This window comes from Phaeoacremonium minimum (genome assembly GCF_000392275.1).
Source record: "Phaeoacremonium minimum UCRPA7 unplaced genomic scaffold PA7_03_scaffold_141, whole genome shotgun sequence".
NCBI classification, from domain to species: Eukaryota; Fungi; Ascomycota; class Sordariomycetes; order Togniniales; family Togniniaceae; genus Phaeoacremonium; species Phaeoacremonium minimum.
The window spans coordinates 36,846-53,414 of NW_006921048.1; the positions used below are offsets into that span (position 1 = coordinate 36,846).

The following is a 16,569-nucleotide window of genomic DNA, read 5'->3' on the forward strand; positions in this document are numbered from 1 at the left end:
CGTAATCCATTGCCATACATGTAAATAAATCATCACCTGCCACTGCACCTGGTTCTTTGATTCCATCCATGAATGACGGGAGAGGTGATGGCTAGATAAGATAAGATCAGATCAGATAAGGCTCCCCTCCCTCCCTCCCTCAGCAGGTGTGCCCCCCTACCTACCTAGATAGGTAGGTACCCAGGTGCATGTACATGTACAGTTCACCACCAGTTTCGGGAGGTACGATACTTCCAAGTTTGGATTACCTAAGAATACACACCCTCCTGCCAACTCCCGTCGTCCTTCCCTCAACCCACCTGCACCCAAACAAAATGCAAAACTTCAAGCTCAAGTTGTATCACCGTTCTCTCTCTCCCCCTCACTTTCTCTCTTCCCTATCCTTGCAGCGTTCTCCTTGCCGTGTCCGAATTGAACTGAACTGATTCTTTACTTGTTGTGTGCACACAAACAAGCCACACGCACGGGATACGGACAGCACACAGTTGGCCTTATCTGCATTGATAGCCAGCCAGCCGTTACGACAAGAACAGAACGGGCCAGCCCGAATGAATTAAAAATTCCCTGAGACTCTCCAGTTCGCATTGAGACAACCGTGGCTTTCATAGATCCCAGCCGCCTAATACGAACGCTTTATAGAGTAACAAGGAGCTCCTCCAGAGGAGCACTATGTCTTCCATATGCTTAGAAAGACTCTCCGCTGAAGGCCAAACACCAGGGGATCTTGTTTTTACTGTCTCGCAGCTTCGGCAAGCGCCCTTTGGTCCATCCGACATACAGCAGCCAAGCAGAATCTCCGCATTAGCAAGTGACGCGGAAAAGGAGGCGTCACTAGACGGAGAGAAGCAAATCGAAGAGCCGCAACCGCAATCCAAACGTGAAGAAGGTGAGACCTTGTCGTCCGCTCATACTCATGGAACGGCTGTTTTGTCTTACAAAACGCTACAGGCCTTCCATCTATTGCGGTCGCCAAAGACCGAGATCCCGACAGCAACAAGAGCAGGCCCCGCGCAGTAACGACCAACGGCCATGTCGGTCAAAAGACCATGGACCCTGTTGACGACAGAAGCGCCCAGCCATCGATATGGGTCTTCCAGAGCAGGCGGCTCATTCCGACGAGAAGGGATCACGTATAAACACTGACAGCGGCACGGAATCTTCTAAAGCTCTCGACGACGGTGATTCACCGCCGAATCCCACGAATGCGGGTCCCTTGATTCAAGCCAAATATGGGCACGACATCGAAGAGGAAGGAGGCATTTACGACGCAGACGAGTGTGTGGACGTTGTTGGTAACGGCTATACTTCGCCACCATCGCCTCCCCAGCTTCCAGCTAGATAGCAGCACAATAAGTCTCCAACTCTGAATATTAACTTGAAGTCGTCAGCTAAACGCGCTTATGAACCTGACAAGAATCAGGCGAGCTGTGTTAGCATAGGAGGATACTCAAATGTAAGACTTTCCGCGTCAGTGATCATGACAGATTCAAGGCGATCTATTGCCCGTCTTAGCTCCAACATGCCAATTATTACTTTGGTTTCCTTGGTTTGCTTAGCAATGTAAGATATTTGACCCGAGCTGCAACGAAGTGTTAGATGCCGGACATTACATTTCGTGTCAATGTGATTCTTCTCAATTGCACCATAACATTCGTTATCAAAGCAAGCAGGTGACAATACCGCTCCTCGCGCGTGTAATGCATTACAAACGGTCGGTCTTCATATAGCTTCGGAGACCTACAATGTTACATCCATTACACCTCCTCGACCGATTCCATAGACATTTGCCACCTCCAGCCACGACTGATCAACAACAAAAACAGCTAGTACATGACCCGAATCCGGGACTTCCTAGGGTGATGCTCCCACCACACAGACATATCATTGGCGATCAGTGCCAGATTAATGATCGTCCGCCTCATCTGCCTCATCAGTCCAATCAGACTGGTTAGATTTATCGGAATCATCTGTCTTATCCTCGTCAACTTGCGAGAAGCTTTCATGCTCATCAGTAGCCGCCTCCTGGAGGTCGCGAACAAGGCGTCGACCCAGCTCCGGGATGTACAAGTGGTCTTCCAGATTGGTTGTAGCAGGGTCCATGTCCTCCCAGGCGCAGAATATTTGTCCGAGAGACTCTTTAGAGCGACCCAGATCTCTCTCAGGGGCTCCACGGCGGCGCACTTCGAGCAGTGAGGGGAACCTGTGACTGTCCCATTTTGCCTTCTCGTCCGGACCAAGACCACCCAAGTCTTTCCATGACGTCAAGACGACACAGCGCCCGGCATCGTCGACGTCGACAAAGGTAACACAGTAGTCGGTAAAGCATTTCTTACAACCTTGGATTCTTCCCACGCTGCCTTTTGCCTCCTTTGCGAAAAGTGTGTGGTGAAGTGTTTTGGTCATCCCGGACTTCAGACCCTTCTCTCCAAGTATCTCTATCGCGTCCTTTCTGCTAAAGCATAACTCTCTGTGCATTCCGATATGCATACCCTCAGTGGTATTATGGTGTGCCTGGTTGTGGCAGTCTGCGATCTTGTCGGCGTGAACTCGTAGATCGACAGAGGTAGCCCGATACCACGCCTTGTGGTGACAAAGGGGCTCAAAGTAGTGTGGATTTAATACTCGACCAAGTTTGTATAGGGAGCGCATGGTCATTGTGTCGCCTCTGAGAGGCCGCACGACTATCTGTCGTCGTTGGAGGAGATTGCCTTTGACCACCCGGCAGGAAGATGAGTCGTTGTACTGCAGGCTCTTGCCGAAATGCGTGAAATACTGGTTCGTATAGCCCAGGATCTCGCTGTGGTTCAGATTCTGAAGATGGGTCTTGGCAATTAAGCGCACAATGGGATAGGTAATTGAATGAGGCAGGCCGCGCTCTAGATCCTGGTTCAGACACGACATGCCTGTGTTTTCATCCCACGCGATGAGTGGGCTGTGAAGCGTCATACAGTCGGCACATGCGACAAGAAAGATCATGTCCTTCTCAAGTAGGACTAGGAACCTCCAGCGGCTATATGTCTCAAGCTTGAGAAAGCGATGAGCCAAGATCTCGTAGAATGTCTTGTTGACGAGGGCCAAGCAGGCGGCGGACTCGGGAGGAAGCATCTCAGCGATACAGTAGATGACCTCGAGCGGCAACTCTGTGAGGCGGAAGAGTTCGAGAACTTGACGAGAAAGGCCAAGTTTCGCTGCTGGGGACGTTGAATTGTTGATGTGATAGTACGGCTGCTTGTATGCCTCGAGTAAATCCCAGGGATTGGGCTTTTCGAGGTGCAAATGGAGTTCGATGTCAGTGTAAGGAGATGACCGGAGTTTGACTCCAATGACTGGAACAAGTGCCGGATTGATGTCCGCTGGCAACGCGGTGATGCCGGAAGACATCGTCGTGGAGGTGGAGGGCAGCGTGTATCGAGGTTGCTCATTCCCTGATTCACTAAGAGTTGCCGTCGTACTGGGGGAACGACCGCTGGCGGCGGGCGCTTGACTGTGAAGGGTAGCGTCCATCGAAGAATGAGTGGTCCGAAGGTCTGCCCAGCGGCCGTTTGTCCGTCACCCTCTGGTTGTGTCGCTGAATACCGAGGAGAGACGGGCTGCTTTGCTGGCTTGGTAGCAGCGCACTGACAAGACGATGGATTTGGTGGTAGGGAAGGAAGAGGAAGAAAATGGGGTTGTTTATGAGCAGAGATGTTGTTGAATTTTGTTTGGAATATGAGAGCTGGATACGGAATTGAAACCTGAAAGGGCAATGGCGCCAATTATTCCGGAAGATTCAAACGGAAGTGGCCACCTGCAGGGACGACAATTCAAACGGGCAGGTGCGCACAATTGCCGTCACCGCCTTGGAAGGGTACACCACCCAGATCACAAGCACCTCAACATTGTGTATCATTAGCCACTTGATGGATGTTTCGAGTCAGTTACGGTGAGCAGCGACTCTCATCTCAACAACGAATGTCTGATGGGGCTAAAGCCTCAATCTATCGTATAGTAAGTAGCCTACGCTTTCCAAAGTTTCGAATGGATCTGATATAAGTGTCGAGAAGACACAATGCAGTCTCTGCGTGATGTTCCCGGTGGATGCTTGGTCAATACCTAACGGTAGATTTATTGAAGTTTCCGCTGTAAAGCCTTCTACTTCTAGCCTCGTGCCGTCACCACTTGCAACTCCAACTTCGTTTCGTCTCTGACCCCCATGCCAAGTGGTGGATGTTCACAAAAACCGCATTCAGTCAACTGGAAACTTCCGAATCAAGATGCTTCTACTGATTCTAGTCCGGGCCGGCCGGCTTATTCGCTCAGAGTAGACTCGGGCTTTCACTACACACAGCACAGCCCTTGGGCTTTATCTTCTGATCCTGTGGCTGTTGTCTTCCAACCTCTGCGCCATCGCCTGTTGTTGCTCACAGACAGGCGGTGTTTACTCACCAGGGCTCGGTCCCGACTTGGTTGCGTCATTGTCATTAGCTTTTCGCCACAAGAAGGATAAGGGGAAAGATACAAGAATTGCCTGGCTCTTTCAAGACTTGATTGCCCGACTTGGCTTCTCAATCCGCACGTCAACAGCCCCGCCTCGAGGTCTCAACCGCGACGAACCATGATATTTCTCTCCGCCGGGGAAGAAGAAGGTAGGGAAAACGAAAACGAAAGAATGTCATTACCAAGTACCACTGACAACGAAAAGGTCCCTACATTATCTCGACAAGGTTCGTTATTGTGCCATCAAGTTGACTCAACCTCGTCGCCTTTATTCCATACCGCAGCTGTTTGTTGCCATCGTCAATCTTTTGGTACGACCAACCGTCGCGCGGCATATACAACACTCGCCATGCCTTGACAACCCTAGCAGCTACACAGCAGCTACACGTTGCGTCTCTAAACTAACAGCTGTATTGTCACTCCTCAAGAGGGTTTAAACTTGGTGCCAGTGCGCTTTTGAACCAAAGTACCACGTGTTCGCTGTCCGAAACTGGAAAATTCATTTGGACGGGATGTTCTCGGGATGTCCTATGCGCCGCCCACTTGCCTGAGGTGGATTCCGAAAAACCATCTCAGTCAGGCGCACTCCTTCCCGCACGTGTGAAGAAGAATGATTCCGATCGTATGACGCAGTGAAGAGACTTGACCACGTAGGCTAGCAGAAATGCCAAAACAGGTGCGACGTGGTTTGGTGTAGAGGAAGCCGGCGAACCCCGGGTCCACAACGAACGCCAGTCTTCTTGGCATAACGGCGGGCAAACTAGAAACCTTCCCTGGAATAGGGATCAATCGGTTGCGCCAATTGAGAAGAATCGATTGCCGTCAAGAAAAGCAATGCGACGTTTAGACTGAAGGAGACACAGGGGTGGGGTATGTCTTGCCTGTGTTGTCTAGTCTGTAATGACAGCACCCGGCTTATATGAGGAAGTGTACATCGCGTCGCATAGTAGACCTATTGGAGAAATCGAAAGACCTCGTCCCCTGAGGATTGCTCAAGTCTTGGTGGAGTTGTCGCGGATTGGATGCGTCGAGGCATGTTCGGGTCCATGGAACCAACTCCCTACAAGGACGGGATCACTGGGGGGAACATTACCTAGGCTGACTCCGCTTCGGGGCGTACGAAGCACAGTCGCGCCAGCTGCAGGATCGCAACCATCAATGATTGCTTGCTTGTGCGGCGGATCCGGGGCTCGTGCATACATACCTACTTACTTGATTGAAGAAGTACCAGTTGTCAATCGGCTGAGTCAGTTATATAGGTAAGCTCCGGACATGGTGAATGTGAGCAGACGGGCTTGAGCTTACCTAAGGTAGGTACCGGGCGACCTAAATTATTCCATCATCATCTTGGCCAATCAAGGAGTGTTGCTTGTCCTGATTTGGCAACTACCTAAGAGGCTCTTAATTTAGTGCAGAGGAAGGACTCCGTACAACACCAGCCTTGCCGAGCGGAGGCTTGGCGTCAACCACCGCGAGCCAGGGGTAAGAAGAGCCTTACATGGCCAGTCTTTGAGTCCACGCTTCTTACCTTTAGTGGCAGCTAGGCCGATTTCTTGGGATACGGTAATTTGGGTTGGAGGAATACGCACCTATCACAGACTCAATTGCGAGTGTTCAATTAAAGCATACCACGATTTCAAGCGTATATGCCATTTCTTTCCTTCAAATGCCATCGTCTAAACGTCCAGTTTCGTCTTCTGCCTGTCCGTCTGGGTAGTCTTTGTGAACCCTCTTCTCCTCCCCACACGGCTTGTCTGATTTTCCTCCACTCTTCAACTTTTTTCCTTCAGCTCTTGACGTTCCGGTGGGGGGTTTTCTCATTGCCTGCCTACCCACCCATTCACCCACACACTATACCTACTTCTTTACTTCTTTACTTCTTTACTTCTTTACTTCTTTACTTCTTTACTTCTTTACTTCTTTACTTCTTTATGTCTTTATACTACTTCTCTTAGCTACATTAATTTTCCATCTTGTCTTAAGCTATCATCCTTCTCCTTTGAGGTTGTATATGAGCGTGTGGCGTCGCCGTTCGCACACTCTCTATCTTTCCTTCTGGCGTGCCTGCTGCTTTAATTGACCCAGATCCTGGGCTCTGGACTTCCAAAGTTCCCTCCCACATTGCGCTGGATTGGACCGGCCGTACCTGACCCTGGACTGGACATATGCTCCCTGGAAGATCCTCTGTATAGTGTGGCATTAAGCGAGGGAAGATGGTGAAGTGCCAATCACAGACCATTCCTGTAATTTACCCATCACTTGCTGTTCGATGCTTGACATTGAGGGTGTTGATTAGTCAACGCCTTCATCTGCTGGCTCCCAAGGGGTCGTGGTAGCTATCACATCCTGGTTTTTTGGTCAGTTGCGTATTCGCCGATGGACTGATGACAAAGAAGTTGAAAGGACAGCAATGGCAATAGTAATAGAAATGTCATTGTCCATGTTGCAGAGACTGGCAATTCGGAACAAGCCGAGAAAGGTGAATTTGACGTAGTTGACATTTAGGAGCCCTCATGAAGTTGATTTCAATTCAGCAGATATCTCTCAGAATAGGTATTTCGTTTTCTGAGCGATTGTCAGCTTGAAGGGTTTTTCGTCCGGACCACCGAACTGCTAAGCTGATGGGCCCGGATTTAGAAACTCGAGGCCTACATGTTTTCAGGATGGTATTGCACGTTTAATCTCGAAATGACAGGGTACTGAGGCCATGGTCACCGCACTACAATGGCGAAGGAGTTTCGTAATTGCCTGGGCTGGTCTGTGCCTGCGGCCTTTCCTGTCTTTGATCTTGTTGGACTACTACACCTAACTACACCAAATATCGAGTGTTGGGAAAGGTTCCCTATTTGCTCGACCATGACTTCAAGGTCTATATAGCGTGCACTCTCGCTTGATGAGAAGCTACATCCGGGAGAAAGATCATATAACTCATTAATGCTGTTTATTGAGGAAAGGCCTACCTCGCTTCAACCTAAATCATCTCGTCTCTATCTCATCTCCTTGAAGATTCCTTAGGTAATGAGGTATGCAACCGTAACGCCGACCACCTCACGTGCAATATGTTCACCACGCGCCACTCGATAGGCGTCACGTCTTTGCCAATTGGCAGATTGTCCTTGGCCTGGATGTCTACGCGCACACAGACCACGTTGCCGCCACTCCTCAAAATAACTACCTTCAGCGGCCCTGTTATCACCGACCTCTCCTCCTTCCAACCATCTCATCTCACCACATACACGACGAAGCGCACCCATACACGCGCATAAACACACAAGCAACTCACCATAACGGATTATCCGTCAGTTCAGTATGGCGGCGCCGAAGGAACAGTCCTCCGACAAACTCGCGCTGAGCGACCGTGAGGTCCAACTTGCCGTCATTGCCTGGCAGTGCATCGAAGGTGACGCCAAGGTAAGCTTGTCATCACGACACGCCCGGCTTTGCTCTTCGTTTCATGTCATCTCGTCGTCCTCTCCCATGCCCGCGTCCCATCTTGATTATCAGAATCTACGAGATCAGCTAGCTAACTTACGACGAATATTTAGATCCAGCTGGACAAGTTCGCCCGTCTTGCCCAGTACGCCACCACCGAGAGTGCCCGCACCAACTGGAGTCGCATCAAGTCCAAGCTCAAGGCCATCGGCGAGGCGCGCGACAACGATGGCACCAGTCATGAAAGTGACCATCAGATCAACGACGGCGAGGGCAGTGCCAAGAAGAAGGCCACACCTCGCAAGCGCAAGGCCGCGGAAGGCGAGAGCACCGAGGAGCAGAACGGCGGCACCGAGGGCAGTCCGGCTGGCAAGGCAGCCAAGCGCCGCCGCCCACGCCCGGTCAAGGCCACCAAGTCAGTCAAAGCGGAGGAGGGCGAATATGAGTGATCGAGTGGAATCAAGAGGGAGACCACTGAAGCTTGGATTCGGATGCTCTCCCTGTTCATTTCATCTCCATTTCTGTCTTATTTCATTGCTTTTGTCTCCGAGGGAGGTCTTTGACTTTGAGTCCGGAACATATGTAGCCGACACTGACTAGCTCCTGAAAATGCATTATCTGTGGAACGCCATACAAAGGGCAGGAATAAGAATAAACTGCCGCATTCGAGCAGTCAAAAGGAAGAGAGTTCCTTGTATCACTCAATATGTATGAAGATCTTGTAAACTCGTGAACGTGTCCGTTCTGCGCATTTCAACTAAGTATGCCTCCCTACAACAGTATTCTCGTTAACCGTATCAAGGGCGTCGCAACGCTTACAATATACAAAGTCCCCTCCCCTTCCACAATATACCAGAAGACAGCGAAGCAGAAAACGAAAGACAAGAATGAAGGAGAAAGAAACTAGAGAGTGCCAGCTAATCTCTGGGCAGACGTCACGATGTTTGACCTTCTGAAGCCTGACGCTTCGTCATTTTCGGGTTGTACTGTCCAATACCGGCTGCTTCTTGGCGACAAAGAACGTGCGAAATGAAATCAAACATCAACACTCACTCGAGCGTCTCTCATCTTCCATCATCGCAAGTGGTAGATGGAAATAGAGCGCAAACACATATACACATAAATCCTTCGCCGAAACCTATTAGTGAGTGTTCTAGTTGCTTCAGTCTAGACTCGGACTCGGTTTCGGACTCGGTTTCGGCATGTGAACGCTGCTTCATACCTACTTTAATCGATTTAGTGATGGGTAGATTTAAGATGACTATTGCTGGAGGTGCACCCATGCCGCTTTTCTCTTGTTCATCGTCGTTCTCCTTCGAGCAGTATCAATGCCACCAAGGTCGTGCACATCAAGGATAAAATTATGAGACCAGACACACGCGATACAACATAACAATTCATGCGGTCAATAGAAATCTAATGCCTCTAGATCTCATGAAATCACGAGTAGATTTTATCTAGCACTCGACAATCACAATTCCGTGGATTTGGTCAAAACAATACAACACTATAAACTCTCCGTTCTCTCGGTCAACCTGTCGAGGTTACGCCATCTACGGGGAATCTTTCATCCACATAGCACCAGTGTCGGACGGCCATTTGGGGGTTGCATCAACGCTCTGGTACCTTACAGCAGCCCGCAACAGAAACCTGGTTTGTTTTTGAAGTGTTAATGATATGGACATGTGCCCTTTCTAGCTCTTCTTACTTCTCCGCCTTTCACCTTATGTAGTAACGCCGAGATGACCCCGCAATGGAACGCTGGCTAAGCTTCGTCTCCCCCTACATTTCCCCCCTTCCAAAGGATATCGGTACCCTCTCTACATTTGTTTATCCATGCCGATCTCAATTGCCGCACACAGCTACCGAACACGATGAACGCCAGGAATCGCTATATTGTAGTAGATACTAACTGCCTTATTCTATACCCGTACGCTCGAATCTACGGTGACAAAGCTATTTACCGTCATGATTGCCCACCATCACTATGAAGGGAAGTGCTTGTACACCTATCGCCACAGGCAGCCTGTACTGATCATGGCCTTGTCCAACTACGTCTTCAATCTCGCATATACAGCATTGTGGTTGTTGATCGGTGCAAGCGCAGCCGTTTCATCCCAGCGCGTCTGTACAGTAGAGTCGTTTGAAGCTATTCTAGCGGATATTGACCAGGCCACCTCGGTAAACTACGCAGAGTCCGTACCTCAAGGCGGTTCCTTTGGCGATGCAGATACAAATCTAGCAATACCAATCAACGCCACCGACCTGCCACAACTTTGTGCGGTTTCGATCCACATTGTATCGTCCCCAACCTCATCTTTCAACTTCGCTGTGTTTCTGCCACAGTCATGGAACGGTCGTATTTTGACGACAGGGAATGGTGGTCTCGGGGGCGGCATCAATTTTGTTGACATGGGGAGGTTCTCTTATTATGGCTTTGCTACTGTATCAACAGATACGGGCCACAGCTCCAACCCTGTTGACGGTTCTTGGGCTTTCAATCAACCCGAGAAAATCATCGATTGGGGATGGCGTGCCATGCATGGGTCCGTTACAACAGCAAAGCAAATTGTGAACGCTTATTATGGACGGTCGCTAGAATACTCGTACTATGTGAGCTGCAGTACAGGTAGGGACACGCTCCAGCTATTGCCATCAGCTCACAGGCTGGCCGCCGAACTTCACTGACAACTAATGTAGGCGGCCGCCAAGGGATCAAGGAGCTAGAGCTCTATCCCGACTCATTCGACGGTGTTGTAGCCGGTGCCCCAGCGTGGTGGTTTCCTAATCTACCAGCCTCAACGCTGAAGCAGGGTCTTTACAACTACCCTGTTGGCAAGGAGGGCTATATCCCGCCATCTCTTTTCCCTGCTGTTGTTGCGGAAGTGGTGAAACAGTGCGATCCACAAGATGGTCTTATTGACGGCATCATTAGCGATCCTGAGGGGTGCAACTTCGACTTCAATGGCCTCTTATGCCAGTACAACACGACCTCGTCGTGCCTAAATCCTGAGCAGATAAAGACCATGCGACAGTTCTACAGCGATTTTGTCGATGTGAACCAGACCTTTGTCTTCCCTGGAATGTCGCTCGGTTCTGACCCAACACTCACAATGTCGAGCGTGTCAGGACTTGGATCCACCTACTATCAATACTGGGTACTCAATCGCACCACCTGGGACATTACAGATTTCAATTACCGTGATATTCAACTGGCCCAAGAGGTCAACCCAGGGCAAGCGGTCCCAAATAACTTCGATTTGTCACCCTTTAAATCACGAGGCGGCAAGTTGCTGCAATACCACGGAACAGCAGACAACCTCATTGCAACAAGTAGTAGTAAAATACTATACGATAACATCTATCAGTCCATGGTGCCGAAGGGTGTCAATCTGGACGACTTTTACCGCCTCTTCATGGTCCCGGGTCTGCAACATTGTTCTCAATCGGCGCAGTCTGCACCATGGTACATTGGTGGGGGCAACCAATGGTTATCTGGCTATCCATACTCGGTACCTGGGTTCGAAGATGCAAAGCACGATGTCGTTTTGGCCTTGATGCAATGGGTGGAATACGGTATAGCACCGGACGAGATAATAGCAACCAATTTTGTGAATGATAGCATAAGCGCCGGCGTCCAGTCGCAGAGACCCATTTGCGTGTACCCAAAGCAGGCTAAATACAAGGGATCTGGAGATCCCTGGGTGGCGCAGAGCTGGCAATGCGAGAGCCTTTTTTGACGCACGCTGATGTCATAAATTCCTGACTTTGTCGAATATTATAGGGTGGTATGGTTTGCATCATGGTTTATTCACATAGGAAGCAAAATCTTCTCTATATCTGCAGCGACTAGATGGCTGTAGGTTATAGTAAGTTATTTGGTTGATCAGATTTAGCTCAGATCACTCTATCTAATACACTTAGACTTATTGAAACGGTATATTTACTATTGAAGCTTTCTAGTACTAGCCTACTAGCCATGTTAAGTATGTCAAGTATTTCCATGTGCTATGCTTGCCCTAGATTGTTCAGGTCAAACTTGGATATAGTGCTGAAGCCAGATTTTTGCGACACAAGTAATCGTCAAATTTCGAATTTCTAAGGCTCACTCAATATTATTCTCGAATGCAATAGTCCCACAGCTCTAATAGTCTCCCCGTTTCTTTGCTTACAAGTCGATCGTCCTAGTTGAACATTTTGCAATTACTGAGGCCATTGTCTTTCGAGACTACTGCAATTTGCTGGCTTCTGAATATGAGCGAATACGCTGTCTCATCCCCACAGGTCAAAATGATGCAGCCGTAATTGCAACCTGGTTCTTGAAAGTTGTCAGCCACCCTGACTAGCAAGCTACAGTCCACTATCCAGAAGACCGTACTCGACAGTATCAAGGCTGTTTGTAAAGCACTCATCTCTCTTCAAGCACGTTAGGCTGACCATTGCAATGGGTAGGGGCCAGCGGTATCGCCACGGCCAATTGGCCGCAGCGCTCGACAACGCGCACTCTACGACGAATGAAAAACGCTCCATCGAGCGCCATGAGAGTCTGTCCCCTTCGGCCCTGTAATTGCAGCCCTGTTCGCGAATCCTTGGACACAACTTTCAGTCCAGCCATCGGTAGAAGACGGTCTTCGTGGGGTTTGGTGACCATGGACCAGAGCCCAAGCAAGACATTGGGCAAGATTGCTAGGCAATGCCTCCTCCACGCATTCGGCGACAAAAAGGCTGTAGTCCATGATTTCTAGGACAAGGGCTACTATAATATTCATGCCTGCAGTGACGGGCGCATTGCAATCGCACCTATGCGCCATGGTGATGGCGGAATTCGCCCGCTTCTTCGGTACGCCAGTGACTACTCACGCCCTCGACTTCACCAGCGATATGTTTTTTTTTCATCATCAGTGGCGGGATGGCACTCCACCCGAGTATATCTACTAAGCGAGCATAGTTCAGGCTCATCCCGTAATGCTGATTCGAGGCGTATTTTAGAAGCGTAACATAGTTTTGAACGCAAGAGTTGCCATATGTTAATTTATAGTAAGCAGCCCTTTATTCTTCCGGAACATGGCCAAGCAGCCACCACCATGAGCACATAGAATTATTCGTTCAACCCGGCGCTTGAGTGTCTGACTGCTGTTGCCACAGCCACCATCTTTCCATCGAGAGAGTCGTGCTCGAAATCTAATGACGGTCTTTTTGCAATCTTTAGTCTTGTAACTTTGCCATTCCTGTTCAAGCCGGCCGAGCACGATAGCCGTAGTGTCCACCGGACCCCTCGTACCAGGGTCCCCCTGTGCTCGTTTGTGGTCGGTTCCTCTAGCGGACATTCCCCGTGCCGGAGTTTTGAATGGTTACTTATGGTCCGGGCACAGAGGCCATGATGCCAGCAAATTGAGATAATCGGCGTGTAGGTCAGCGCGGCCTCTTCGACATTCCCACCGTTGCCTCGACCACGACTTTTGGTGTTGACAATGGTGGTTGCTCTCGCTCATGATCTGTCCCCGTCGCATTTTGCTCGCCCCGTTGTTGTAGACATTCCAGGACCGCATCGATATGTCTGACGGCATGGTTCAATAAAGTGAAGGTCCAAGCCATGCAGGCGAAGTACTTAGGGTCAGGGCAATGTGTCAATAGATGAGCAAGCAAGCCACTTCCGTAGTAGAGAAGTAAGGAGAAAAGCGTCTGACGGTCTAAAACCGTCACTGTAGATTGAGATCCATCTTACTATAATTTCCAGGGATCAATAGGGGTCCCTACAGGGGTCGAAATGTAGCAATCTAGTGGCGCCGTAGTAGTAGGTGGGCCATGAAGGTCCACTACACCTTGACACAATGCTAGTATTGGTACGAATACGGAGTCGAGGCCAGTAGTTCTACAGCTTCATGGCAGTCAAAGCATGGCAAGCTTGATTTCCACTTCTGTACAACCTTGTGCGCTTTGTTGGGGAAGCGCATGCTGAGCTATATAATATGCTCATGTCAAGAACAGCGATGGTGGAGCATCTGGACAGTTTCTTTAGGATTGAGACAGCCCGCGCGAGAGACGACGACAGTGGTGAAGCGTGCCAGGATGCCGTCTTGATCACCGCCGGCGAAGGGTTTCCACGCTTGCTTTGTAGAGCCCAGCCACGTTGGACAGATGGAGGGAGTTTTGATACTCGTCGAACCTGCGCGAGTGCACCAAAGAATGCTACTATTGTTGCTCTTAATCAATAGCATTGAAATTCCTTTTGTCGTTGAGCTGACAGGGAGAAATGCCGAATGGATCGTGTGAAGGAGATGGGTTTGCTTCCAACCTGTGGTTCTCATTGTCTTCGTGAAGTTCCCACGCGACGGTAGTAATAGAAGACTATCTGTTCATACAGAGGACAACCGGATCAGCGGGGACGATGCAGCACCGGAAGTATGGCGCTTGCTTTCAAAAGATTAACGGACTGTGCCAAAGCATCCGAATATGATTCTTGAAGGTAGAATTAGATTTTTGATAGTTAAGTCCGTTTTGAGATCTAGTGACGAGAGCTCCGAGAAGCTCCAAGAAGGTCAATATAGTTGGTTTGCTAGTAGGGCATAGCTGTGCAAAGTCTAAAGCTAGTGGGATCGTCCTCCGTGTACCGACAAGGCGACTCATGAAAAACTCGCGCTACATCGAGCTTTCGTGGCATGGCAGCCGTAATCATGCCCATTTGGACCAGTTGCTATGTGATGACAATGAATCAACCCAGATGTCTATGAGGAGCTCCACGACTTGGTTGCATGCGCACGTGCGCCAGGTTATCACTCCGTCCCAGACTTAACACTATGTTATTGGATGGATGCCGAATACGGATTTGCCGTTAGATGTGATCAGCAGTTTCGAACGACTGAAACTGAGTATTATTTGCGCGTGGCTTCGTTCCTCAAATGAAGATTCTGCTCACTTTAACAACCCGAGATGTACTAGATCGAGTAGAAAGTGGTTAGCCAACGAAACTACTGGGCAATGCCCCAGGAGAGAAACCCCAGATCAGGCAGGACTTTTAACGTACACGTTTGGGCCCGTGTTAGCAGAAATGTGAGCCAAGAATTCGAAGGCGGGTGCAGAGGCAAGAATAGTACAAAATGATCAGTTTCTTCATTCGGCTGTCCATTACTCGCCTGTGGCTCTTCAATCTAGGCTTATGGTAAAGAGGCATGGCTAGATGCAGTCAAGAAGGAAATGCTGTTATTGTCAATCAATGTGTTGTCTGCCGGGCAACGGAAGGCGAGGAGTGGCTGAAGTGGGGAGTGTTGGTCTTGAGAAGTATCAGGGGGCGTAGTCGAGTCGTCATGAAGTATATCCGAGTCACGAGTATAACGGCCAGGTCTTTGACTATTGAGGTATCCAAATGAGGCATCTCGTGCTATAACAAACTCAGTATCGGCCAATTAGTCGCTGCTCACTACCTAACTTAGTACCTTTCGACGACTGGTAAAATGAACTGTGAGATCTTGATGGTACTTGATACACGCAAGCCGCATATGTCCATTTCAATGGCAATGGATGTTCAATGACCGCCGCTCGTCATCTATCATTCATCTTCTCAAACGGTAGAATTGACAATTACCATCCTGTCTACCAGTCTCCCGAAGACCGGTTCGGCATGTCCCACGGCCTCCCTGTGCCGTACAGCGCAGGACGACACGGGACGATCCAAACACTGGGCCCCTCTTTCCTCTCGTGTATACTCTTCGGTTGTAGCGGATCTCGAGAGCGAGAGAACTAACGACGATCTTTCACTGGCGCCGCCACCTGTGCTACTGATTCCGGCTCGATATCCAGAAGACAGCTTCTCCCCTTCCGCTGCGTTAAGCGGCCTGGCCATTTTTAGACTTAGCTCATGAGTTGGTGTGCGCGGAAATACAGGAGCAGGGGGGTTGTAGTTGCATGTGTTGATGGTCTTGTTGATGTTGCGACTGCTGCTGCTACTGCTGCTGCCGGACATTTTCGGTTCTATGCTTTTCTTCTTCGAGATTCTCGTTGAATGAAGAGCGTGCGGTGCTTTGCTGCAGCCGCAAAGTGTTGGCTTTGTGTGAGACTTGAGAATCAGAGGCAGATAATTGGCTCTCATGATTCTCATCGGTGATGGCTTTCTTGGCCCTGCTCGTTTTCCCAAATGCATCTTCTGTTTGTTTGTGCTGGTCCTGTCGGCTACTCGCTCGCGGGATGGGAAGGCTTATCGCAAGGTCACTTGGAAAGTTGGTGAGTTATCAGGAGGCTCGCGTGCAATCCCAAGGCGCAAAGTCGGCTATCTGATCACATGTACGCTAGTCTTCAGAACTGAGCTGTTAGTAGGGTATACCGGGAAGGAGATGCAACAATGAAACTTGACTTCGACTCAGTCATTTATTATCATGTTCAGTCTCCTAATTCACGTGAAAATGTTCAAGTTGAGCTTTTGATCTCCGGGACTTGAAAGAGGGCGAATTATAAAACGAACAAAGAGCTGTGGGAAGCTCGAGTGTTGCATAATTGTCACCGGTGAGTACAAAGTTCCACCTGTACAGTGCTTATGCTATCAAGACTGACGGATTAGTTTGATTGGGTACCTTAAGACTTCACGCTTTACAGTCAAGTCTGCCGGATTTCCAAGTTGTCTTGCCCCGTTACGAAGCTTGGGATCTGGCACGAGTTGCTAACAGAAAA

The 16,569-nt window shown here is 49.5% G+C and overlaps 2 protein-coding genes across 2 annotated transcripts; one reads left to right on the forward strand and one right to left on the reverse strand.

The window, feature by feature from the left end:
- Nucleotides 1-1,902: 1,902 nt before the first annotated feature.
- Nucleotides 1,903-3,381, reverse strand: UCRPA7_1971 (hypothetical protein; the record flags this gene model as incomplete). Its single annotated transcript, XM_007914549.1, has 1 exon — nucleotides 1,903-3,381. One exon carries the CDS (start codon nucleotides 3,379-3,381, stop codon nucleotides 1,903-1,905), a length of 1,479 nt encoding a protein of 492 aa, XP_007912740.1.
- A 4,404-nt stretch (nucleotides 3,382-7,785) lies between these two features.
- On the forward strand, nucleotides 7,786-8,357 carry UCRPA7_1972 (hypothetical protein; the record flags this gene model as incomplete). Its single annotated transcript, XM_007914550.1, has 2 exons — nucleotides 7,786-7,887; nucleotides 8,022-8,357. 2 exons carry the CDS (start codon nucleotides 7,786-7,788, stop codon nucleotides 8,355-8,357), a joined length of 438 nt encoding a protein of 145 aa, XP_007912741.1.
- Nucleotides 8,358-16,569: the final 8,212 nt, after the last annotated feature.